We start from the raw sequence: 25270 nt of genomic DNA, 5'->3' as shown, positions 1-25270 counted from the left end.
TGTTTCACAGCCTGCTCCCTCCTCCTGCAACGGTGCTGCCAGCTCCAGCACTGGGGCAGCTGTGCACAGCCCAGCTCTAGTCTGGGCTGTGGAGCTGGGATGGAGCCATGTGGGTCGGCTTGGGTGGGCTAGTGGTCCCCAGGAAGGAGTCCCTGGACCTTTCTGCAGTACGCTTTTCGGCTTTTTGTACAAAGTTATTTATTTCAGGTTAATATTCCACTACCAAAACAGTTGCAGGAAGGGTCCCCCATGGCTGCTGGGAGGGAAGCGAGGGGTAGGGTGGCAAGGGCGAGCCCTTGGGGTGGGCTGCCTGCTGGCTGGCTCCTACTGGCTTTGGGTGTGGGACCATTTGCTTCTAAGAAAGGTACTTGGCTGGGACCCTGGCAGCAGTACCCACCTGGCACAGCTGACCACAGGGTGGGCGGGAGTGGGTTTGGGTTGTGCATGGCTGCAGGGAAGGGTGAAGCTGATGTATTGGAGGCTGTTGTGCTGTTGCCCTGCCTGTCCTGCCTGCCTTGCCCACTCTCCTCTTGCTCTGGCAGCCCAATGTTTGGCTTCCCCATCCTCTCTCTGCCCTGGGGTTTGAGCAGAGGCACTCCATCATCTGCCGTGGTCGTGGCTGGGCTGTATTGGTGGCTGCTCATAGCTGCTGGCCAGTGAGGATGCTGCTGGCACATGGCCCCCATCCCCATCCCTGCTTGCCTCTCTATTCCAGAGCAGCTGGAGAGGGATTCTCCTTCCCCTGGAGGTCCTCAGCACCCTGGTCCTCCTCTACAGTGGGCAACTAGAAAAGCAGAAAGGAATGTGTCCAACCCCTAAGGCCGGTGCCAGTGGAGGGGGCTCTCCCTGCCGCTGCCTCACTCGCAGGGGTCTCCGCTCTGCTCCCGCCGTGCCGCCTCCTGCTCGCTCAGCAGGTAGGTGTCGATGAAGACGAAGAGCTCGTCGGGGTTGACAGGGGAGATGTAGCGCTCGCGGTCGATGCCTGCCTTGTCCAGCAGCACCGCGTTGAAGTGGGAGCGGGTGAGGTGTAGAAACCGCCTGGGGGTGCAGGGGAGGGAGGAGGTGGTCAGGGCTGGAGGGGTTGCCATGGGGGGTTCAGCCTGCCCACTGTGCAACCATGCTCAGGTTATGCTGGGGTGATGGCTCCCATCACTTCCTCAGGGCTGTGAGCTCCAGGAGGGGCAGGTGATGCTGTATTCAGAATTGCTGGAGGTGTCTCCACATGGCACAAGCCCCTCTAGTGCAGTAGGAAGGGGCTGTCCACAAAACCAGCTGCAACCTCATGTTTTGTCATCCCCAGAGGTGTCCCCATCCCTGGTCCTTTTTGCAGTACAGCACCCCATCCCCACTACCTGAGCTCCTCAATGATGCCAAGGGACAGCTGGTACTCCTGGATGCGTCCCACCTCGTGTGGAGGCTGTCCCACCAGCTCGACAGTAGTGACGTGACGCAGGTCCAGCCCACAGGCAGCTTGCTGTGAAGAGGGGGGAGAGTGAGAGAGTGCTGGGGGTGGAGGTGGGAAAGGAGGCAGTAGGAGGGTCTCCTCCTCACCTGCAGCATGGAGATTTGCATCTTGTAGTAGCGGTTAGAGGGGTCAGGGGCTGAGATGACAAGGAGGCGACGTTTCTCGTGGAACTGGTCCAGCAAGCTGGCAGCTGAGTTCACAGCCGTGTTGATCTGCATGGCTGGGGTGAGATGCGAGCATGAGGGAGATGCTATTTGATCTCCCATCACCCATTCCTCATCTCTTCACTCTGCCAGGCACCATCACCCTCAAGCGCCAGGCATTGCTGTGGGCATGTCTTCCCCTACCCCACGTCACTTACGTGCACAAAGAGGTTGGAAGCCTGTCCAGTGCTGGGTGGACTGGCAGACCCGCAGGGATGTGCCCTGGCGCTCATAGCCCCCATCACACAGATACTCGCACGTGGCACCATAGTTGTTGCCATCGGAGGTGCAGGAGAGATAGCCATTCTGAGGAGGCTTCAGGACAGGGCAGCGCCTTACTGTGAAGAAGGTGGGGTGAAGGCTGGGGGTGATGGGGCACAGCTCTTGCCATGGGGTGCCTGCAACTGGGGGAGCTCCCTTCACCTTGGACACGGATGCTGAACTTGCAGCTGGCTCGGTTGTACGCCTGGTCATGGGCAGTGTAGCGAATCACATGCTCTCCTTCAGGGAACTCAGAGCCGGGCTCTGGGCCCCGCAGCGTCACCCTGCACACAGTAAACAGGTTTCTCAGTCAGAGGCCTTGGAGGGGGCACTCGATGTGGCAATGGCAGCAATGGCTATACTACCTTGGCCCTCACCTTTTGATGACACCGTCAGCAGAGTCCTTCACGCGGGGAGGGTCCCAGTAGACAGTGGCAGTCAGCTTGCCTGGCTCAGCTATCCGCTCCCGGGAATCTGGGCAGCGGATCTTGGGAGGCTCCAAATCTGCCAGCAGGGAGGAGAGGGAGTTGGGGAACCTGTGGGTTCCAGGGCTGGGCCATGCCAGCCAGGTCCTGCCCCCCTGCTTGGCCACCCCGATGTGCTGTGCCCAGACACCCTGTGGCCAGCATGACCTGCTGTGTGGCCGTTACCGAGTGCCCAGATTCTGAACCAACATGCCCTGCATCAGCTCATGCTCTGGGGCTAATGGCACCTCAGGGAGCACTGTGAACAGGGGTCCCAGGGCCAGGAGGTACAGGAACCAGCACATGGCAGTGGAGGGCATCATCTGCAGGCACCACAGTGAGGAAGAGCGGCTTGTTAACGTGTGTCCCAGTAGCACAGGGCTGGAAGGACAGCAGGGTGAGGATTTACCTACACAGATTGGCTCGCTCCCACTCCAGCGTCCATCCTCCATGCAGATGCGGCTCCGGTCACCCTCCAGCTGGTAGCCAGGCCAGCAGGTGTAGTCGCAGCGAGAATCCATCTGCACGCCAGCTGAGCACACGTAGGAACCCCGCAGCACTGCTGGCAGCATGTGGCACCGGATTTCTGGCACAGAGAGAACAAAGAGGAGAGGGAAGTGGCTGCCTGGCAACGCCAGTGGGTAGAGCACCCAAGACTGGCCACCATGGATGTCCATGGGTATGCTGGCAAGTTCACAGAATTGTTAAGGTTGGTAAAGATCATCGAGTCCAACCAAGTTGATGGCTGGGGCACACTCACGTCGGCAGTATGCCATCCCAGACCAGTGGCGATTGGACAGGCACTGGACAGTACTAGGCCCCACCAGTCGGTACCCACGGGTGCAGCTCAGCTCGCAGCGTGTCCCCAGGCTGCTGCGGTAGGAGCTTCCTCGGGGTGAGTGGCAGGTGGCGTCTCCACGGTGGATGTTGAGCGTGGCACACCACTGGGGTACTGGGAGAGAGGAGAGAGATGAGAAGGGAACCTGGCTGCCATGCCTTGGTTTCCCCATGAGGACCTAGGGGTTTGCGTGGCCCTACCACGGCGGTAGTCTAGAGCAGGTTCAGGGGGGGCTTCTTCTGTGTATACTTCATTGGTGTGGCTCTCAGCTGTGTAGTAGCCAGATCCTAGGAGAAGGAAAGAAATAACAGAGCTGTGTGATGTTTCGTGGTTGCAGCAGCATCAGGCAATGATGGGTAGCTCTCAAATATTCACAGCTCCCAACAATCCCATCCCTAAAGCAGACCCTGTCCTGCCATCCTTGGGGCTGCTGTCAAGGGTTAAGCCACGCAGAGAGCAAAGCCCAGTCCTCAGTTACAAGATGTGTGCTGGCACTAGCCTGCAGACTAAACAGTGGCAGGAGCGGCCACGGTTATGGCAGGAAATGGGTGCTGGCACAGAGTGGGCTGGCACCGACCCCCCGGCTTTGCACTGCCGGGAAGCCCTCCTTCCACCCATTCCCGGGGCATTGTCCCTGCCACCAGGCATCCCAAGGGAAAGAGGAAAGCTGCTTTATCCCGCCTGTCCCAGCAGAGCCCCTGGCCAAGGCAAGAGTGGAGAAGTGCACTGCACGGCCAGGAAGCTGGTGGCGATGCAGTCCTCTGCTTGCGTGCCAGGGAAGGATGAAACTGCTGGAGGGATGGTGCCTGGAGCTGCTGGTCCCAGGCCATCTGTGCTATGCAGAGGGTCCCCACGGATGGGGGAAGGACAGCCTTGTGTCGCGGACAAGAGAGAGCAGGCAGGGAGGGAGCCGTACAGCGGGAGAGGGCTGGTGTCCTTCCCCACAGCCCCTCGGCGCCTCGGCCAGCCGCGGCATTCCCCAGCACTGAGCTCACGTTTCCGCAGCGTTTCCGCTGCCCCTGCCAGTGCGGCCCCCTCCTCGCCGCCAGCCCAGCCCACCGCAGCCCCCACTCCAGTATGGGGGTTGCCCAGCCTGGGAAGGGACCCCAGGCAAAGCAGCAGCCGCGCTGTGGTTGCACCCATCTCCCCTTCTCTCACTTCGGGTTTTGGGAAGGGGATATCCTCCGAGAGCAGCCCAAGCAGCAGCCCCGCCGTCACGGGCAAGAAACTCCATTACATATCTTTCCGACATGAACTTTACTGCAGAGTGGCTCCCACTGATCTCACAAGCTCCGTTAAGTCGCCCACTCGCCTCTGCAAGCCTTTGATCCCGATGTCCTTCCCACACTGCTACGGCTGCCCTGAGGAGCCGGGGAGCCCGGGGCAAGCACAGGGCTGGGGTCCGCGGGACTGGCATCCGTGGGGCTGGCGGTGGGGATGTGCCGGTGACCCGCAGAGCAGGGCTGCTTCCTGGAGGGCTGCCGAGCCCACCCCTGGAGCCCTGGGGACGGGGTGTACTGTGTCCTTGCAAGCAGATGTGCCATTTCATTGCCATGTTCCCTTTCCGTGCAGGCACTGCCTTTTCCTTCTCACCTGAAGCCAACTCGCAGTCCTGGCTGTGCCCAGCAGGAGCATCCCCAGCCAGCTGTGCTGGCAGCGTGGCAAGGGGCTGGGGGTGGGAACAGGGAACGGGGAAACCCCACCAGACGGGTCAAGGGGTTTCGATCCTTAACACGGCTGTCCATCTGCAGGGGTTGCATCTGAGCACTCCATCCAGGCAAACATCTGCCGGCCGATGGCCCCCGCGGGAGTCAGCGGGAAAGCTGCATTCCTTAAGCAGGGACGTGATGGAGAGGCTGGTTTCCTGCTTCTCTCTGTACGCCTCCCAGCACTCTCTCCGCTCCTTTTCGTACCCCACAGCCCGTCCCCGCAGGCACCCCACGCTCTGCAGTCACCGACGGTCTCCCTAGCATCGCTGTAGCTGGGCACTCCTCCCTCCCCATCGTGAGCCCCTCAACAGGAGTGGGACCCTGCAGGCTGCCATCCGCGGGGTGCCCCCACCCCCACTCCCCACATCCCAGCACTCACCTTCGTGCCACGTGGATGACACCAGCCTGGTGAGGACAACCAGAAGGACAGGGGCTGTCTCCTGAGCCATGCCGGGGAGGCGGGGGGCAGTGGCTTGTCAGCCCACCTGCCACACCAAATGTGGGGGCAGCTGAAACCCCAGCGAGGATGGAGAGGGGCTGGTAACAGGACAGCGTCCCTCTGTGTCGCCTTGTCACTGCACAGACGCCTGTCTCTCCCGTCCGGCCGTGCTGCCCGTGCTGAGTAAGCCTACTATTCCCCTCTACTGCTCGTCCCAAACATTCAAAAGTTGTGAGTCAGGCCCAAAATGATGAGACTGTGAAAAATAAGAAATCCCAGGACCACTCGTTTTCCAACGCACCTCCTGCTTCTTCGAGGCTTAAAAACCTTGTCAGTTTTTTTCTTTGCAAGGAGAAGAGCAGGAGCCTCGTTTGACGCAGAGCTGACAGAACCTGTGCTAGCCCTGCCGGGCTCTGGGATCAAGGCTCCTGGGGAGCTGAGCTAAAAACCACAGGGACTTAGGACCCTTTTTCCACGTTTTGACAGGGTGGACAGTCCTTACTGCAGACGCTGGGCTCTGAAACCCGTCCCGAGGCAAGCGCTTCCAGCTGGGGTCTGTTTTCCAGCTGAAGTTCGGCCCCCACAAGGCAGAGGTAATGGAGCGCGTTCATTCGTTAGGACCCCACCACCCCACGTCCCACGGGATCGGGTGGGAGGCAAGGCAGGAGCTGGAGCCAGCTGGGTTTTGGGCTGTGGAGCATAGGACAACATGGGTGAGAGCTCATGAGGGACAAACCTGGCATAGGCAGGTAGGAGAGTTGGCACGGGGCAGAGGCGGGGATGGGGGGCGGGGTGGGCGGGGACACTCTACCTGAATAAACTAATTATGTAGCGGGCAGGCGGGCAAGTGAGCTAATTAATCACACAGCTGGCGCGGGCAGCAGAGCGCTGCCGGGAGGCTGCTGTGTGGGGCTGCTGGCTGCAAGGTGTCGGGAGTCCACAGCCCACCGCAGCCCTGGGATACCCCAAGGAAACGACGTGGTTCTCACCACATGATGGGCAGGAAGCCCCTTGCTTGCAGCGTGGTGGCCGTGCGACGTGCTGGGCAGTAGGGACGTCCTACTAGGGGGTCCTACTGGGGGCCATGTTGGGGCTTGGGAGAGTAGGAACTGGCATGGGTCAGGCAGGAGATGGCATGGAGTGCTGGTGCAACGTGGAGGTAGGAGGTGGCAAGGTGCAGGAGGGGGTAGGTAATAGGGGATAGCACAGTGCAGGCGGGGGTGACATGGAACAGGCAGGAGATGGCACAGGGCAAGCAGGAGGTGGCAGAGAGCACTCAAGGGGGTGGCGTGGAACACGCGAGGGGTGACACAGAGCAGTCAAGGGGGTGGCATGGGACGCCCCTGTTAGCCCTGAGCACAGCGCCTTCGGTTGTGCTCGGACATTTCCGTGAGCGCTCGTCAAGCTCCGCCACCGATCGGGCGCCTCCGGCGGGGCGGGGCTTGCCCGGCGGGGCGCGGGGCAGTGCTCGGCGCGGCGCTCGGCGCGGCACGGCGGGGCCGGTCCTGGTCCCGGTCCCGGTAGCAGGCGGCCCGTGTCGGCCATGGCGTCCCCGTCGCGGCGATTGCAGACCAAGCCGGTCATCACCTGCCTCAAGAGCGTCCTGCTCACCTACACCTTCGTCTTCTGGGTGAGCTCCAGGCCGCCGCTGCCCCCACCCGCCCTGCCCCCCGCGACATGTCGAGACCGTGTTGGCCTGTCGCTATATACAGTAGCGAACCACGGTGGCTTTCTCTTCTCTCCAGGTGTCGGGTATCGTGCTCCTGGCCGTGGGCGTCTGGGGAAAGGTGAGCCTGGCTGTCTACTTCTCTCTACTGGACGAGAAGGCCACCAATGTCCCCTTCGTCCTGGTGGGTGCTGGCACCGTCATCATTCTCCTGAGCACCTTTGGCTGCTTTGCCACCTGCCGCGGCAGCACCTGGATGCTCAAGCTGGTGGGTGGCCCCGGACAGGGTGGGATGGAGTCTACTGCCCTTCTGACCCACCCCATCCTGTCCTTCCCCATTCTAACCCTTCCCAACCTGTCCTGACCCATCCTAGCATGTCCCATTCTTTCCAATCCTTCCCTTCCTGACCCATCGCAACCTGTCCTGATCCATCTGGGCACATCCTGTTGTCCCCCATCCTGTCCCTATCCCATCCTAGTATGTCCCATCCTTCCCTATCCCACCCCAACTCCATCCCATCCTTCCCCATCTTGTCCCAGCCCCATCTCACCTCATCATACCCCATCCCATCCACCCTGTCCCATCCCACCCTTTTTGCCCACAGTATGCCATGCTCCTGTCCCTCATCTTCCTCATCGTCCTGGTGGCTGCCGTTGTGGGGTTCGTCTTCAGGCATGAGGTGAGTCTGGGCAGCCACTGCTGTCTCCCAATGCTGTGGAGCAAGTTTGATGCTGGAGCAAGTTTTAACCCAAGCGCAGTTGCAGATATTGCTGGACGGACAGAGGTGTTGCTGGGACAGGTGTTTAGCTAAAACGGGGTTAAACCAGCCCAATAAGCATCTTGATCCCCATAAGGACCCATATGGACCCCATAAGGATGAATCTGGGTGCAGGGTCCTCCTGACGTAGCATACTGCCCGCCACCAGGACAGGTGAAGTAGTCCTGGACTTTACTTTCTGGCTTTGTTCTACCTTCTGCAATAATTCCTGTAATTAAAGCTCCTCTGAGGAGCAGTTTGCTTGGGGGGGAGTTGGCACTGCACAAGTCCTTGTTATTGTATACAGCATCCAGGCCACCACACTGCTTCCCAGCCTGCCCTCTAATACAGCCCTTAGCTGCCTGAGTGGCTGGGCAAGCATCTGCTGGCCGCAGCTAGAGTCATTCTTGCCATTGCCAAGAGGTGACTAATGTGGGCCTGTGGGTCCTGAAGCATGGGAGGGGATTGCACTGCCACAGAGACCACTTTCTTGCAGATCAAGACAAACTTTGAGAGTAACCTCAACCTGGCCTTGAGGGACTACAATGTGACTGCAGACCGGCACAGTGAGGCCGTCGACACCATCCAGAGAACTGTGAGTGCTGGTGTCTCATGATGTTGGGTGGCTATGCTCCCCTCACCCCAGGGTATCCCGTGGGACCCCCCATGGTACTGGTGTTGCAATCATGGTATTGGTAGCCCAGCCATGGTGTTGGGGGTCCTTTTGCACCATGGGCTTGAGTTTGGCAGGAGATACTGGGTGAGATGGGCCTAGTGCCTGGAGAGATGAGGGTAGGGGTGTCATGGGAGTGATACTAGGAGTAGAGGGTGAGTAACTTGCTGTGACCATGCTCTGCAAATGTTCTTCTCTCTCCAGCTGCGCTGCTGTGGGGTGCAGAACTACTCAGACTGGGAGAGGACTGAGTACTTCACCCAGAAGGGCATCCCCCGGAGCTGCTGCAAGAGCCAGGATGACTGCTTGGAGGAGGATCTAAAAGACCCAAGCAGAGCCAAGCTGAAAGTGTTTGTGGATGTGAGTTAATCTCAGAGAAAATCGCAGGCCAGTCCTGGGTGGTGGGGAGGATAGAGCTATGCTTGCTTTTCCCAGGAATACTCAAAAGGAGAGCTGCTCTCTTGGTGCAGATGTCCCGTGACCCAGGGACTCCACTGGGGTGGAGGCAGGGCAGGGTTATGGAGGAATGAGCCCTCTCTCATGCCTGAGGTCCCCTTCTTCCATGGAGGTCAGGGGCCAACCAGACCCAAGCGTTTGCTCTGGGGGCTGTGTGTTTTGAAGAGCAGGTCAATAAGGAGGTAATTTCCCGGTAAAATTTGTTTTGGCAGTGCTGATGTCACCCAGTGGCTGTGCAAAGTCCTGACCCAGTGGAGTGCATGGGTGACCTCATCCAGCAGGGACAGCCAGGTGATGCAAGGGGTGTTCCTCTGATGAATCACCTTGCTCAACCCAACTCCTGTTGGGAACAGCCCAAGGGCAGCACTGCCCTGATAAGACGGCTGGGCTGGGAGGCTGCTCACTGCAGCACTGATAGGGAAATGACTGTGCCAAGGTCAGGCAGCAGGGTGGCAGCCAGAAGCCCTTGGCTGCCCACGCCAGAGCATCTTCCCCCTTGAGCGGCCTATGCTCTGGGAAGGTGCCGGGTTGTACTTCTAGGAGGTGAAAAGCACCGGACTCACGTGCTCACTTTCCCTTTACAGGGTTGTTTTTTCCTGGTAACATCAACGATGGAGTCAAAAATGAGTGTTGTGGCTGGAATGTCCTTTAGCATCGCATGCTTCCAGGTAATCTGCCCTGCCTGGCACGGGCAGAGTGCAGAGTGGAGCTAGCATGTCTCCAGAGGTATTTCATTTCCGTGCAAAGTCTGGCGTGTGTACAAAAGGCACGGCCTGTTTGAGCCAGGGGGGAGCAGCCATTCTACAGATTTCCCTTGGGTTTAATCTCACCTCTGTGCAGATTTCAGTCTTTTAAACCCAAGACTGAAGTACCAGTTCTTTTTGTGAGCCCAGCTTATTTGAGAAGAGCTTCTGTCTCAAACAAATGACTTTAAGAAAACCCAAACACAGCCTGTGTTCTGCTGGGTGAACTCCCTGCATGTGGTGTTGGCAAGGATCAAATCCTACCCTTCCTCTTCCTTCTCACTGACCTCCCTTTTGATCAGGGAGGCATTTTGGCAGCACTTCTGCATGGCTGAGTCCCTGTGAGCGCCTGTAAGGCACTGCTTGTGCTGACGGCTCACACTCTATATGCTGCCTTGCCCTGCAATCGCATCCCCTCCTTTCACTTCTCTGTACTTGATCCTGTGGGATGCTTCCTGCAGCAGCAGAGGCGTTCATGCCGGCCCCTGCTCTGGCAGGCTTCATCCTGCCAGGAAACGAGAGGCCCCCGCCCCCACTGCTGCCACGCTGACGCTGTGCAGGGGCTTCCCAAGGTGGGATTTCCGATACCACAGTGGGAGCTGCAGGATGTGCAGATGGCCCTTCTGTTGCTGCTGTGGGGAAGCTTTCTGGGCTCTTGGTGCTAGGCAGCTGCAGAGTGAGCTCAGCTGGCCTTGACTTTGGAGGGGCTTGAATTCACAGATTTGCCTGTAGTTGGAAGGGACCCTTAAACGTTATCTTGCCCAACTCTGCTGCACTGAGCAGGGACACCTCCAACTAGATCAGGCTGCCCAGGGCCACAATCAAGTCTGATCTTGAATGTCTCCAGGGACAGCGTCTCAAACACATCCCTGGGCCACCTGTTCCAGTATTTTACCACTATTGTTGTGAAGAACTTCCCCCTTATGTCCAGCCTAAATCTACCCTCCTCCAGTTTAAAACTGTTGCCTCTCATTCTGTTGCTACAAGCCTTTTTAAACAGTCCTTCCTCCTCAGATACTGAAATGTAGTTATGTTCATCCTCCCCTTGACCAGCACACAGAAGCTGTTGTGTGGGCTTCGAGGTGATGTCCCCCAGCCCCTTGGGCTGACCACGCAGCTTGGGGAGGAAGAAGCCTGCCAAGACATTTCTCCTGTACTGAGCATGTTGCCATGTGTTTCCCATACGGATGTGTTAGACTGGGGGAGAGACAGGAGCCAACAGCCCGTCACTGCAGCTTGTGCTACCAAGTGCTTTTGGTTGTGGGTGGGAGAGCCCTGGAGCTGGATCTGCTCTGCTGTGCCCAGCTGCTTGTGCCGCTCTCCTCCTCGTTTGGGCTGTGCTTGCTGTGGGGTCACTGAGACGTGACCAACACAAACGGTGAGCTGCACGTTCCCAGCTGCAAAACTGTCTTGGCTGATGCCAGGCTTGGGAGTTGTAACCAGTTCCTGGCTTTTATCGCTTTTTCAGCAAGCCATGCTGTGTCCATGCATCATTGGGGACCCATCATGCAAATGTTCCTCTAACTTTGCTGGTGTAGGTCAAACTCCTGCAGGATCTGGCCCTAAATGTCTGTACGGGGACTGGGAGGCCACTTTGTGATAACAGCAGCATGTCCTTCAGATGCTGATGTGAAAACAGCAACCTTCCTTCCCCGCTGTCCTTGTAACAGGGAGAGGTGGCTGCTCTTCTCTACTGGCTGTGTAATTGGCTATGATGTTCCTGATACCTGTGTAATTTCCAAAATTACCATAAACCAGAAGATGCTTCATGAGGCAAAATGTAATGGGGGATGGGACATGGAGCATCTCCTGTGAGGCGCTTGTTTGGCTGGTGCCTGCCCAGGATCTTCTGCTTCAGCCTCTCAGTCTGAAGCAGGGCGAAGCAGCCTGTGGTATGGTTTGTAAATCCCACTGTCCATCCTTGGATTTTATTAAACTGATGCTCTGGAGCATTTTTTTCAAGTGTTTTCCCTAAACCATTGTGTCCTGGTTTTGGCTGCCTCTGATGTGTCGGCTTCTTTTCCTCTTTTTCAGTTGATTGGCATCATTCTCGCTTGCTGCCTGTCCCAGCACATCACGAACAATCAGTATGAGATGGTGTAGCTGGCCCTCAGCATGCTGTAGTGTTGGCCAGGTATGTCTCTAAGTGATGTCAGCTCAGTGAGCTGCCTCTGCATCCCTGGATGCTGCCTGGTGGGCCCTGGGGACCTTCAGCATGACAGTGGGTAACCATATGTGGGGTGTGTAGGGACAAAGGGCACCTACCAGACAGCGTTTTTACCTCATTCTAAGCCGTGTGTAAGTCAAACTTTATCTGTTAATGTTTTGTCTTGTGCATTTTAGGGTATGCTCTCCGCAGCTGGGGAGGATGCCACTACCGCCTCCAGTTGATGCTGCTTCGTGAAGTCTTGCTTTGAACTGACTGATCTTCTTCTCCACTAGCTCCTAAAACGAGTGCAGCAGCTGTCCTGCTGCACTCAGGGACTTGTCCTAACACTACTCTGCTGTGCCACCACGTGGGATAATTAGTGTAGCTGCAGTGGTTACAGCAAGCACACTCCTGCAGGCGCCACAGCCTCCGGCTCTTGCCTGGGCGACACGCTCCAGTGCTGCGCTGAGCCGACTCTGCTGGCAGCCTGGTGGGATTCCCAGTGCTCATTTTAGGTGCCTTCATTGGGAAAGCGATGCTTCCCCTCATCTCCAGCAGCCTTTCCATGTCCCCTCACCCTCCAAAGGTGGCTGCTCTTGGGATGGCGCTGTTGCCATGGTAGAACACAGCCCTGTCTGCCTGAAGCCCTCGGCTCAGCCAGGTCTCGGCTTGTTGCCAAGCTCCCTCTCGTCCTTGCCCTGGGTTTTATATACTTTTTTTTTTATAGTTGTACTTTTCTAAGTACAGGCCGTAGTGATTCTTTGTAAGCTGTAGTGAGGTTTGGTGATGTAGCTCCTGGTGCCTTTACCTTGGTAGGTGTCCTTGCACCGAGTCAGCTGTGACTTGATTGTCAGTATTATATGCTGCTTTAACTCTGTGTATTGAGTAGAACTCTTGTCCTGAAACACAATAAATATTAAGATATTTTACTCTATGAAACCACTTTTTCATCTCCTGGAAATTCCTCTGCTCAAATCACTGCAAGGAGTAAGCCCTTTCTGGGAGGGAATTTGCTTGCCCTAGGCCAGCCCTTGACCTCTGGACCACTGCAGCTTGTGTTTCTCCGATGCTCACTGGTGCACTTGTGCTGACAAATAACTGCTGTAATTGAATTTTCTTCATAACAGTGGTTGTGTAACAGTGGTGAAGTAGAAGGCCTGGTGCAGCCCAGCCCAGGAGCTGAGTGAATGAGTTCAGCTCTGTGCATCCCTGGACAGCTGACTACTTGCTGCAAGCAAAGGGCAGGGCAGCTGGAGCTGCCTGTGTCCCCAGCTTCTCCTGGGGCAAGAAACTTGGATTTAAGCTTTGGTGTTCATTAGGTACTCTTTGGGCTGTTTTGTAAGCAAGCCTTTGCCTTAACTGAGCATGATGCTGCAGTGGGGTGGCTAAGCTCTCCTCTTGCTGATCTTGGGGGATTTTTGGGGCTCAATCACTGAACTCCCAAGTGTTGTGGCTTGGAGCATCTGGCCAGCTGTCAGGGCTGCCTAGCCTGCTCCCAGGGAGGAGCCAGGTGTGAAAGGAGCTGTTAAGCCACTAGTAGGAGTGATGGCCCTTTCTCAGCATCAGCCCTCTGGCAAACACTGCTTCAGTGCTGCATGAGCTGCCCCAGCAAACTGCACCATGTGCAGAAAATCACCCAGTCCGACACAACCTTGCTGCTGACAGAGGAACCCGAAGGGGAGCACTCAAAATCCTTATGTTGTGTTTAACCTGTGTGCATAAATCAGACTTGGCAGTGCACTGGGACGGTGAGGCAGAGTGCGTCAGAGCGCAGAAACTGGGCTGGAGAGATCAGCCAAGGGCAGTTAATGGATGGATGGAGACAGATCAGGAACATGTGAGAAGCAGAGCCAGGTCTGTAGAAAGCCTGCACAGATGAAAGTGAGCCTGCACTGTCTGTGCCCCTACCTTGGCAGACAGCTTCCCTCCCAGGGCAGATGGCCAAAGGGATGCCCAGGTAAACTGGGATGGTGCTGTCACAAGGAGCCCAGAGGGTTCTGGGCTGCTGCAGGAAAACCAGCATTGTCTGTGCTGACCTGGCTTTTCTAGACTGCTTGTCCCCACAGCCAGTGCTGTGGCCATCAGAGGGTGTAGATCTTACCTACTTAAATAGTGCTTGCATAGACATCTTGCTTGAACTTGTAGAGACATCAGTGGTGTCCTGGAAGTAGAGGCATGTGCTGGGGGAGATGCCAGGCAGGCTTGGGATGCTGCTGACCTGGTAAAATCATTGAATGCACTTTGTTGACCCAGCTGGACCCTCTGAGCCAGGACACGAGCACTACTGGCTGGCCCAGGGCTCCGGTTTCCTGTAGCAGCTGTGAGCGTGTTTCATGTATCCCCACCACATCCAGACCTCCTCTCTTCAGGGAATAAACATCTTGAGGGACTTGTCAGAAACGCTTGGTGTCCCCAGGGCTGGTTGCTGTCCCTTGGAATACTGTGCAGGGAGCTCTGTTGCACCATACTCTTTGTTTTAATCATGTTATCAGTGTAGCTGGTAACAAGGATGGAGGAAACTGCCCTTAGAACATGCCCACATCCCTGTGGGTGCTGCAGGGATGAAGGGAGGACTTGGTAGCCCTGAGGACACTATGGCCGGCACTCAGCACAGTGGCAATGAGCAGAGCTCAATGTTTGCTCCCTCCTCTGTACATACATCATCCATCCAGGCATTTCCTTGGAAAGCACCAGCTGTAGCAGTGTGTGCTCCTTTGGTGGCACTGAGAGGGTTTTGCCCAGTGACCTCCATGGGGTTTCAAAGCTCTATGGCAGCAGACAGCTCCTTGGGATGAAAGCTGGAACTTGGGCTCTGGTGTGAGCACTTGGGCCATGATCAGGGGAAAGCTGTGTGGGGGTCACTGAGGGATTTTGGCCAGTGGCCCTCATCACTGCTGCAGGCAATGTCCTGCTCAGCGTGGCTGCAATGTCAGGGACTTACTTTTTTTCTCCTGCTTTTCCCCTAGGGACAGCTGATAGTGCTTAGGGTCCTGAGCACCTCCATTTCCTCCAGCTTTGGCCACCCAGTTTTCCAGGGGCTTTTAGTGGTTGCCTGTGCCTCTACATTGCTTGCACGTTGCCATGCTGCACATCGCTCCTGAGGGGACCGGTGGCACCCCTGCACTGTCACAAATAACTACTGAACACATTAGAGAACGGTGGGGCAGAGAGCTGGGATGTGCTGAACAACTATCAGTGCCATCAGGGAGCAAATTAGGGACCTCTGCACGTTCCCAGTGAGGCAAGCACCGGCAGTCCCAGCACCTGAGTTATGGATGCTGGTGACGAGGCAGCCAAGCAATTAGATCACTTCTCAGACCCATTAAGCATCCCAGACTGAGACTAAACGGCTTTCCATTTTCTTTGCAATCGCTCAGACAAGACGTTTATTGTTTGCTCTCGCTGCTCAGCGTGGCGGTGATGCACTTGAGCACGGCCTCCCCCAGCCCCGCGGGAGCTGCTTGGGACGCGGCGGGCGGCGGATGCTCGGCCAGGGCGCTGGGCTCCGCGGGCCTGCGCGCTCACGGTCAAGCAGGCAGCGCAGCGGCTCCCTCGGGACGCATCCGGATGGGTGCCGGCATGGCAGGCAGGCACGAGGCGGCACCCGAGCGCTGGGTGCGGTGCAATGGCGGGGCTACACCCTGCCCAGCATCCGCGCGATCCACCAGTTGCAGGGCATGATGATCCGGCAGATGACCCTCCCGCCCTGGTAGCAGTAGGGGTAGGGGTAGTAGCCGAGGAGGGGCTCGCAGACCCGCCGGCAGTAGCGGTTGGCGCGGCGGCACTGGGCACAGCAATACCCTCGCTCATCCCACAAGGGGTGGAACTCCAGCCCGTTCTCTGACTGGTGGGGAGAGGCACTGTTAGCACAGCAAGGGGGATGACTGGCTGAGGCACCCCAGGAACATGGCCAGGACAACCCGGGAGTGTGGACAGGGCACCACTGAAGCATGACAGGACACCCCAGGAGGGTAAGCGTGAGTAGAGCACCTTAGGAACATGGCTAGGGCACCCCAGGAACATAGGATACCCTAAGGAGCATAATCAGGACACCCCAGAAGCATAGCCAGGACACTCGGGTACTGCAGCCAGGACACCCCAGGGTGTGATTCCCCACACTTACATAGTCATTGACAGGCAGGTCCTCCTCAGTGAGCTGCCGTGCTTGACGCTTGGGTGCTGGCTGTGTATCCTTCTCCATCTCGTGTTCACTCCTGCCATCCAACCAGCTCTGGTTGTCTATGAGCAGCTCAAGGTCTTCTTCTGCTCCTTCAGGGCTGGCCAGCTCAGCAGCTACAGAAAAAGCCCAAATGTCGCTGTCAATAACCAGGGAGCAGGGAGACAAATGCATCAGCAGATACTAATGTCTCTACCAAAATTTGGTGCCAAGGTACAGGAAAAGCCCACTAGCAAACCAGCTGTACTCCATTGCCTCCTGCTCTTATCAAGCTTGGGAGATGAGCTATAGAAGATGATGTGGTGGAATAGAGAAGACACAGCCCATCCCCGTCCTGTGCTCAGGGATTTTGGGTGCCCGTGAGTGGTGTTGGCATCCCTTGCATAGGGCTGGGAGTGAGTGGTGGTGGGCTCTTGTGGTGGGCTCTGCTGCTGTGGGGGGATTTGTAGAGCCCCAGCAAAATGAGATGATTTGAGGCAGATTAGACCCAGGTACAGCACTCTTGGCTTAGGGGACACCCACAGTAATGATGTCCTTTTCCTTTGCTGAAGCTCAGCTGCTAATGGGGGGAGGGTCTAATAGTGGGGACTGAGGAAGCAAAAAGGGGACGGGAGCCTCCCACTGTGTTGGGGATCTCTGGTGTCCACTTGCTCTCAGGACCATCAATAGCCATGAGCTGAGCGGTACCTGTGGGGGACAGGATGCACCTGTGTGGTTGCAGAGCAAAGAGTTTTCTTGTAAGGGTTTTTAAAGCAGCTTGTTGGCCAGAAGTGGGTTAGAGACAGCAGGTAATTACACTGGCGGATCTGAGAGGCCACAACCTCTGCGAGGGCTGTGTAGTGAGCAGTTGGAGGTGGCAACCCTGCCGTGTGATTTAGATGCAGATGTCTGCTCAGGCTCTGATCTTCATGCAGTGACGAGAATTTAGGCGTCCCAGTTTCCAGCAGTGCTGGCTTCTTTGCAGGTACAAAGGTTTGGGTTTGGTTTTTTTTTTTCTCCCCTTGTTATGAGGAGGGAGGCTACTCTGTGAAGTGCAGGATGGTGTGGGCCTGGCAGAGACAGGGAGGAACTTCAGCCCTTGCTATTACACTGACCATGCTTTCTCACAGTTGTGACCAACATTGTATTTGCTTCTGATAGGTACAATGAGGCTGTGGAAACAGTTTCGCACCATGGGGAAGCAGGGTGCAGAGGGGAATGTTTGGCAGGGCTGCTTCTGCTAAGGGGCCTCACAAGCACTTTGGGGAAGAGGTGGCTTCTTCTACCTGCTATTGGTGTGGGGTGGATCCAGTAGATGGTCATGTTTCTGCAGATGTCAAAAATTTTGGAGCTCTTCAGAAACTCCTTGTTCTGAATGGGCTTTTCCCCAGGCACCCAGACCACGGACTGCTCAAAGTAAGTGGTCGTGATTTCTTCTCCCTGGAAGAAGAGTGAGATTTCACCTTGGTGTGGTGGGACACCCTCTCCCCACCACCGGCTGCTTCTCCTCCCTTTAGCTTGCCCAGAGGCACCTCTCCCCTCCCAGGTAGCAGCTGGACTTCATCTGCCTTGGCTCATGGTGCTCATAGGGAGCACATGCAATACCTCACTGGTCTTCGTGCAGGCCTTGTCTTTCCTGTCTGCTTTCCGTCAACACCTCCCCACTCTCTCCTCCCTCTGTTCATCATGCTTTGAGAGCCTTCTCCTGTGCAGTCCCCACCATCTGGAAGAGCCTTCTGGAGTGCCCCAGTTAATTTAAAACCCAAGATTAAAACATCTCCTCTCTGCTTTGCTCTTACTACACAAATTCTCTCTCCTTCTGCTACCGATTTTGTGATGGAACACTTTAATTTATTCCTCACAGAAATTCTTTGCACGGCCGTATTCTGTAATTTATACCACATGTCTCTGCTGTTGCATTAGTCCGTGGGGTGCTTTGGCAGGCCTTAGGGAGGGAGATATATAAAGATTATTGGATGGGTCTGTGCTGAGCTATCTGCCAAGGCAACGTTGTCTATGTTGGTGGTGGTAGCCCATAGAGCGAGCTGGCAAATGGTATCCTTCTCTCCAGAAGGTGTCTGGAGTTGCGTTTCTCATTTATACAGTTTTTCCTTATGGCTCTGGGAAGTCTTAGGAAAGAGCCAACAAAACCTGAACCAGTCTGAGGTGTTTTTGTGGGGTTGGGGAGGTGTTGCCTGAAGGACCTGGCAGCACACAGGCTCTGGGAAGAGATGACTAGAGCTTAAATCTACATTTATCTCACTGGGTTTTACATTCCAGCTCTCTACCCAGAGCAATGTTCTACTAAAGCCTGGGAAGTCATATCCCTTTTACGACAGTAGCCAGAAAGATCTATTAGCTTCTTACGGAGTAATCAAAGAATCGGTGTCTGGGAATTTGGGTCATGATTCAGGGAAATGTTCCTGCCCACGCTTCATTTCAAACATGTGTCCTGCTGGCATTCTATTTGCAGTGGCTTCCTTGGGGGGGACTCAGTCTGCTTATACCCTTCGTCTTGCATACAGGGAAGTGAGAGAAGTCTGCTGTGGGGCTGTGCCAGCACTGGGGGCTTAGGGATGGGGATAGGGCACAGAGGACAGCTGCTTTCAAGGGACTGAGCCATCACCCGGGTTACTGTTTCAGAGAGCAGGTGAAATATGGGCTCAAACTCTTTTTCTGCACAGCATGCAAAGTGGGAAAGTCCTTGCAGCAGGATGTGGTTGGCAGAAGTTAAATGAGTGTAAGAAGCAATCGGGAGCATCGATGGGAGGAAGGTGCAGGGAGGTCAGGGAGGTGGCCCTAGCCTGGTGCTTCTCACCTCACCAAGCGCTTTCTCAAATCGCATTTCTTAAACACAGCTGATCTTTTAAATTCATTATTTCTGCCTCATTCTGCTTGAGAACATGAGGCTCAGCTCTTGGAGAAAACAGTTTGATTGACTTTTTTGTGCCTGCTAATCCTGAGCTGCCTTACGACCTTTTGACTACAACAGGATTATTGTTCTTGATCTCCCATATTGTGCTGAGAGGTTTTTGTCTGTGGGCTGCCTAATCCTGTCCCTTTCCACTTGTTTTTGGAAGCAATCCTCCAAAATAAGATCATTTTATGAAGCAATCACAGCTCATTATTTGTTGAGAAGAGGAGGCTGAGGGAAGAGGAGGCTGAGGAGAGACCCCATTGCTCTCTGTAGCTACATAAAAGGAGGTTGTAGTGAAGTGGGGGTCAGTCTACTCTCCTTAGAATGAGAGGAAATGGCCTGAAATTGTGCCAGGGGAGGTTTAGGTTGGAGATGAGGAAAAATTTCTTTACTGAAAGAATGGTCAGGCACTGGAACAGGCTGCCCAGGGAGGTGGTGGAATCACCATTCCTGGAAGTGTTCAAGAAACATGTAGACAAGGCACTCTGGGACACGGTTTAGTGGGCATGGTGGTATTGGGTCAATGTTTGGACTTGATCATCTTAGAGTCTTTTCCAACAGAAACAATTCTATGATTTTATGATTTCTATATTGCAGCATCTCTGGGAAGGATGGAGCATACGGGAAGGTGGTTGGGATGGTGGCCCAGAGAGAGGAGCGAGTTTTACTTGGGGCAGAGGAATATCCAATTTTATTCACCTACCTCAAGCTCAGGGATCTTGGCCTCTGTTGTCTCAGGTAAGACTTTAGTCTGCGTTTTGATGAAACATTTTTGAAGTCCCACGAAGAAAATGCCAGTTATCCCCTACAGCAGCAGAAGAGACACCACAAAGACAATCAGAGCAAAGCAGGAGGGCAAATAACCCCCTCGTACGCAGGGCTGAGTTGTATTTTTCCTGTGGATGTTTTTGTGCAAACTGTGTTCAGCTTCAGTGCTAAGATGTACTAACAGGTTCTCCTCTGGGATATTGCATTTTATGGTTTGGGAGAATTGGGCTTTTTACAAATATTTGAAGGCAGAATAGCCATAAAATTTTACTTTTCTCCCCTTCTCCTTACAAGTATCACGAGCTCCAGTTATCATAAATAACAGTATGCAGAATAGCATCTGACCGTTATGGTTATATGAACATTCAGCCCCCAGTTCCTGCTAGGCTATTAGCTGAAAATTTTGCCATATGTCACTGCACAGGGTATTTCCCTACAAATTTTAATTAGGTTTCAGAGAGAGCCTACAACATTGTCATGAGGTTTTAATGCTCTCCAGACAGACAAATGTACTGGGCTCAGATAGATTTATGATGATTGCATTCCTTTGCAAGGGTAAATCCAATAACTGGATCTTGCTTTTAAGATGTATTTCACTGGAACTGAACCACACCACTATTAAATACCGGTGGAAGCTTATGTAGATGCACATCTCCTTTCCTTTGAGCACATCCCCAGAGAGTCTGCATCTGGGCATTTGTCTCCCTGGCATAGAAGTATATCTTCCTGGGACTTGCTCCAGCAAGCCCACAGTGCCCTAAGGGATCCCTCTGCTCTTGCTGCAAGACTGCAGGCAGGGTCCCAGGAGAAACCCTGCTGCACTCACGTTTTTGAAGTCATGGATCTCCAGGATTTCCTCACTGCCATTCCCGCTCCTGAAGGTCTCCGTCTTGGCCAGTGGGTCAATCTCCATCATGATCTTCTTCTTCTCTCCATGGCTGAAGAATGTGTGTTCCATGTCATAAACCTGTGAGGGCCCAAACCACACAGGGTTTGGCTCAGACCTCACCTGGTTTCATACACCAGCTGGTGGGTGACCAGGCTGGTGCAGGGTGCATGATCACAGATGCTGGGTACCCTGCCATGGGGCTGGCTTCTTCCTCGTGTCCCAGCTCTGAGCCAGGACAATCATCTGGACAGTACAAGGAGAGGCAGCTCCCAGGCACCAGGGCTGGGAAGAAGGGCAAGATGGGGCCAGGCTGTAGGGGCACATATGCATCAAGCCTGGGAGAAGATGCTCATCCTACACTTGCACCAGGAACTTTGCCTATACCTTCTGTGGGACAAGCCACAGAAATGTTTATATCCCAGGCTGGACCGAAGTCCTGAGCCCAAAGAACCTCACTTTCCCTTTTTCCTGGCTTACTTGCACCATCACTGCACCCCCATCTATCTTTCTTGCTCCATCACTGCCTCCCCAGCTCACTTTCCCTGTCACTGTGTCCTTGGCTTGCTTGCTTAATCATGTCACGCCCCAGCATGCTTGCTCCTTCTCTGCACTTTCTGTTTTTCCTGAAAAGGCAGAGGTAAAAGCTTCTCTGCCTGGAGGAGATCAGGTATTGCCTGCAGATTAAAGATCTCCTCGAGGGCTGCTGAAGAGCTTCAGGGCATAGCAGCCAGCTTCCCAGTGGCACTCATCCCCGCAGGGAGCTGGGGGAGCAGCCCTCCTGGCAGGTGCTTGCCATCCTCAGCCAGCACAGCAGCCCTCCAGTCTCTGGGTGCCTGACCCTTACAGGATGAGTAGTGGCAGATGCTATTTGAAGCACAAAATGCTGGTACAGTGAGAGCTGTCGAGCTTTGGGGAGCCTTACTTCCCAAATCAAATGGTGTCATGCAGGAGGCAAAGCACTTGTGCTAAACCCCTCATGACCGCATGGCAGTGGGGAGTGATGGAGGCATGGGAATGGGAGATCCCTGTTCGTCCCCTGGCACAGCTATGGATCTGAGGAAGGATCGATCATCATGGCTCTGCAGCAATTCCCCTGCTCTGCCTGCAGTCCCATCCTAAACCCCTGTCCTGGTTTGGCTGGGACAGAATCCTTGGCCAGCAGCCGTGGTCTGCAGACCATCAGCAATTTGGAGTCAACCAGGAGCTTAAGCTGGGAGGGGCAAATTCAAGGGGAGCTGCCCCAGGATGGCTAGGAGTGTAACACAAACCATAAGCTTCATGGTCAGGCTGCTGAGGACAGGGGCTCCTCTTGATCCTCCTCTTCCTCCTCCTCCTGCTACTCCTCTTCCTCCTTCTCCTCCTGCTACTCTTCTTCCTTCTTCTCCTACAACTCCTCTTCCTCTTTCTCCTGCTACTTCTCTTCCTTCTCCTGGTTCTCCCCATTCCTGAAGGGGCTCACTTACCATTCTGCTCTCAAGGACTGCTGTGCATTTCTGGGCTGAGTACAACTTTTTGTATACTTAACATTAGCATTTAACGTTGTTTTTCCTGTTCCATCAAATCTGTTCTCACTTCAGCCCATCAGTCTTCTCTCCTTTTCCTGATCACCTGTCCCAGCTGGGGAGGGGTCATCAGGTGATAAAGCAACTGCTATAGTTTAGCTCCAGTTATGGGCTAAACAGAGACACCTCCTTTCACAGTCCCCTCATTCTTGTACACCCCTCCCCATAAGGGGCTTCAAAGCCTCTTGGGAATATTTTCAGCATTATAGAATCACAGAATGGTGACCTCTGGAGATCATCTAGTCCAATTGCATTGGGAACGCAGGTTCACCTAGATCAGGTTGCACAGGAACGTGTCCAGGCAGGTTTTGAATGTCTGCAAAGAAGGAGACTCCACAATCTCTTTGGGCAACCTGGTCCAGGGTTCCAACAGCCTCAAAGTAAAGAAGTTTCTCCCTTGTTTTGCAACCTCTGGAGGAAGCCTGGGTGCAGAACAGGCTGTGCAGGCTGTGACTGCTGAGTACCTTTACCCCTGCTTAGAAGTTAGGAGAACAACATGCACCTTGGCAGCCATGGGCATCTCCTGTTAGTCAGCAGGAGTCTTTTGTAAAGATATATAGCTGTCAGTGGATTTTATGGTACTGTAAAAACAGTTTGAAGCCTAAAATGGCTGGAAGGCCACTGGTTTTGACTGACACCATGCTCACGGTGCCATAAATCATTTCTAGAAGGGTAGGATCCCTGGTGGCACCTTACCTTTGAGTGCCTCTCCATTTACAAGAATTACTTTTTCCAGTGCAGTGGCCAGCCAACCCATCTGGGCTTTGTCAGCTCTGTGCTGCTCAGAGAGCTGTGAGATGTTTTATAGGGCTAACAATGACACTTGCTTGTGAGCCATTGAAATATGTCCCCCTGCGAGGCCACACCAAGCCCCTCATTAGCTGCCTCATTGCCTTCGTTCGCCGTTGTGCCAGCCGGGGCAGATGTTGCTGTGCAGAGGGCAGTGTCCTGTCCAAGGCCACCCCTTGGAGGAGCAAGTCTTCTTTAAAGAGTTTTTTCCACTCTCCTGTTGCGTGAAGGGAGCTTGAAGGGTTTGCTGCTCTTGAAAGAGTTTCATTCCCCTTGGTTTATATTTTTGAGCGTTAGCAACTTCCAGCCTTCCCACCCTGTTTTTGCTGGAGGACACCTGGGCCAGCTGGAGAAGCCACTGCCCCATGGCCACAGAGGACGCTGGATGCTGCAATCATCAGTGTGCAGCTCCACTGCAGAAACATTTTTGCCTTCCTGCAGCCTCACACTTCCCTTGTCCACAGGTGTTGTGAAGGGCTTTCTGAGATACCACTGAAACCCAGCCTCCTCTGGCACCCACAAGTGAAGATGCTGAGGGCTGGTGCTCTGGATAGTCTCTCTGAGGTTGCAGCAATGGCTCTGTGCTGCTGGCTTGGAAAAAACTTCCCTCAGGGGTTAACATCCTCTTCCCCCCATGGCTGGCTCACACTCTGTTTCTCGAGGAACAGTAGAGACTTTGTAACCTTCTGGGTAGGAGCCTAGAGGCACATATGGCTTTTATTGGCTTTTCTTTTATTTTGAGGACTATTCATTTCTATTTGCTGATAAGAAGACAAAGTTTCCAGCAAGCAGGGTACTTCCTGGGCCCAGCAGGAGGGATGCCTGGCAAAGCTGGCATGGCTGTAACATGGGGCAGGGAGCTGGCAAAACCCACCAGTGCTGAGGTGCAAAGCTGGGCCTCCTGGATGTGTGTAGAAACCCAAAGGGGAGGATGAGGAGCACCAGGCAGGCTCTTGGCTTTAAGGTTAAGTGATTTTGCTTGGGATATGGGATTAAAAAAAAAGTGTTTGGGCAGAACTGCCAAGATGCTGGGCAGCAGTGGGCAGAGATGCATGGGGGAGATGCAACCACTGCCAGCAGGTTCTGCGCTTACAGCAGCGTCCGCCTGGGAGCGGGGAATGAACGAGCCCAATCCAGTTAGCAGGAGCTCCTCCAAAGCTAATCTGCCTCACCGTCCCTCACATTGCAGACACATTAAAGTAAGAAATATAATCCATGACAATCAATCACCACTGCGTCCTGGCTTTCTCTCCTCTTTATGCGGTGGCATAATGACTTTTCCACCAGTTTCTGGCAAGATAATTGAAATGAAATGGAAAATATTTTCTTACTTGTCATAAAATTTGCTGCTGGTGAAATAAGAGTAACTTTAACTCTTCGTGGCGTAGCTCCCATCCCCTGTAATTGTCAGTTAAGGAAAGAATGTGGAGACAGAGAAAAAAAAAACCAAAGCAGCAGCTCACATAAAGTAAAAGCTAGTTATGAATAATACAAAGAATTTTAAAAGTCCCATGAATACTTGTGGTCTAAGAAAATGCAATTTGTAAAGTTTCCTGGGACTTGGGGTGTAGTTAAAAGTCTCTGTGAGTTGGAGGGGGAACAGCTCTGCCTGGGGAACCACGCTCAGAAATGCCAGCCGACAGAGTTTTTACTTACTTTTCTGGGTGTTGAGTTCCAGAGATACTTGACACCAAAGAATATCAGAATAAGGGAAAGGAGCAGCACGCTGAAGAGCAGTCCGCAGATCTGGTATCTGGTGCAGGTCTTCCTTCGTGTCTTGGATGCTGCTGCCTAATTAATGACAAACAGCAGAGGGCTGCTGGTGACTCGAGGAGGGGCAAGCACACAAGCACATCGGACAGAGGTGGTGCTGACAAGGTGGCACAGCAAGCCATGAACTTACGTCCAGAAAGCGGCAGTCCTCCGGGCTCTCCCGTGCCGTCCCTCCCATGGTCTCCTCCGTGTGTGGGGATCTGAGCCTGCTCCGAGGTGGAGTCACATAGATTCTGGGCTGCACATGTGGCCGGGAAGGCTGGGCCACCGCCGCCCCCGTGACGGTGGCAGTCAGCTTTCCCCCACGGCTGCCGGTCCCCGGGCGCTCCCGCAGTGCTGGCTGCTAGCAGGATGCAAGCACTTCCCATGCCTTTGGAGATGAGCCCGCTTGGAGTTCTGCTGCACCTTGTCCATCGACTGCCTCCAGGGTCCCAGATCTTTGCTCCTGCCCTCTGCTTCTGCCTGTGCACTGATGGCTGGAGGTTCAAGGGCTCCTGGGCCCTTCTGGAGCGGCTTCCACTGCTGCTCGTGGGGCCTGCTTGCCTCTGCTCAGGGGGGAGGTTTCTGCAGCTGGGAGGTGCCAGTGTGGTGG

General features: G+C 54.7%; 3 protein-coding genes across 4 annotated transcripts; 1 reads left to right on the top strand and 2 right to left on the bottom strand.

Annotated features, from left to right (window-relative positions):
• Positions 1–857: 857 nt before the first annotated feature.
• SRPX2 (sushi repeat containing protein X-linked 2) lies at positions 858–5389 on the bottom strand. The gene is made up of 10 exons (XM_054388611.1): positions 5320–5389; positions 3432–3518; positions 3154–3345; positions 2803–2979; positions 2307–2433; positions 2092–2213; positions 1827–2006; positions 1552–1685; positions 1353–1474; positions 858–1038 (listed from the first exon to the last, which is right to left on the bottom strand). Exons 1-10 carry the CDS (start codon positions 5387–5389, stop codon positions 858–860), a joined length of 1392 nt encoding a protein of 463 aa, XP_054244586.1.
• A 1533-nt stretch (positions 5390–6922) lies between these two features.
• Positions 6923–11778, top strand: TSPAN6 (tetraspanin 6). 2 transcript variants are annotated; one of them, XM_054388726.1, is made up of 7 exons: positions 6923–7009; positions 7125–7313; positions 7651–7725; positions 8300–8398; positions 8681–8824; positions 9517–9600; positions 11710–11778. In XM_054388726.1, the coding sequence occupies exons 1-7, from the start codon at positions 6923–6925 to the stop codon at positions 11776–11778; spliced, it is 747 nt and encodes a 248-aa protein (XP_054244701.1). The 2 variants fall into 2 exon arrangements, with proteins under 2 accessions (XP_054244701.1, XP_054244700.1); XM_054388725.1 differs by having other exon boundaries at positions 8681–8836.
• A 3680-nt stretch (positions 11779–15458) lies between these two features.
• TNMD (tenomodulin) lies at positions 15459–24939 on the bottom strand. The gene is given in 8 exon segments (XM_054388788.1): positions 15459–15668; positions 15948–16117; positions 17267–17420; positions 19601–19702; positions 20492–20632; positions 24562–24696; positions 24809–24915; positions 24918–24939. Coding segments are annotated over 8 exon segments (1026 nt in total). The 5' UTR covers positions 24925–24939.
• Positions 24940–25270: the final 331 nt, after the last annotated feature.

This window comes from Indicator indicator, chromosome 17 (assembly GCF_027791375.1).
Source record: "Indicator indicator isolate 239-I01 chromosome 17, UM_Iind_1.1, whole genome shotgun sequence".
In the NCBI taxonomy this organism is placed as follows: domain Eukaryota; kingdom Metazoa; phylum Chordata; class Aves; order Piciformes; family Indicatoridae; genus Indicator; species Indicator indicator.
The sequence above is the reverse complement of the archived record's forward strand: the minus strand, read 5'-3'. Positions and strand labels throughout refer to the sequence as shown.

What these genes read in the sequence shown, in the direction of transcription:
- SRPX2 (XM_054388611.1), bottom strand. Translation starts at nt 5,389, where the DNA reads ATGGCTCAGGAGACAGCCCCTGTCCTTCTGGTTGTCCTCACCAGGCTG. An exon ending in TGCTCTAGACTACCGCCGTG is followed by an intron (nt 3,346 to 3,431) that starts GTAGGGCCACGC and finishes CCTCTCTCCCAG; the next exon opens with TACCCCAGTGGTGTGCCACG. An exon ending in GAGCGAGCCAATCTGTGTAG is followed by an intron (nt 2,434 to 2,802) that starts GTAAATCCTCAC and finishes CCCTGCTGGCAG; the next exon opens with ATTTGGAGCCTCCCAAGATC.
- TSPAN6 (XM_054388725.1), top strand. Translation starts at nt 6,923, where the DNA reads ATGGCGTCCCCGTCGCGGCGATTGCAGACCAAGCCGGTCATCACCTGC. An exon ending in TCGACACCATCCAGAGAACT is followed by an intron (nt 8,399 to 8,680) that starts GTGAGTGCTGGT and finishes TTCTCTCTCCAG; the next exon opens with CTGCGCTGCTGTGGGGTGCA. An exon ending in TTAGCATCGCATGCTTCCAG is followed by an intron (nt 9,601 to 11,709) that starts GTAATCTGCCCT and finishes CCTCTTTTTCAG; the next exon opens with TTGATTGGCATCATTCTCGC.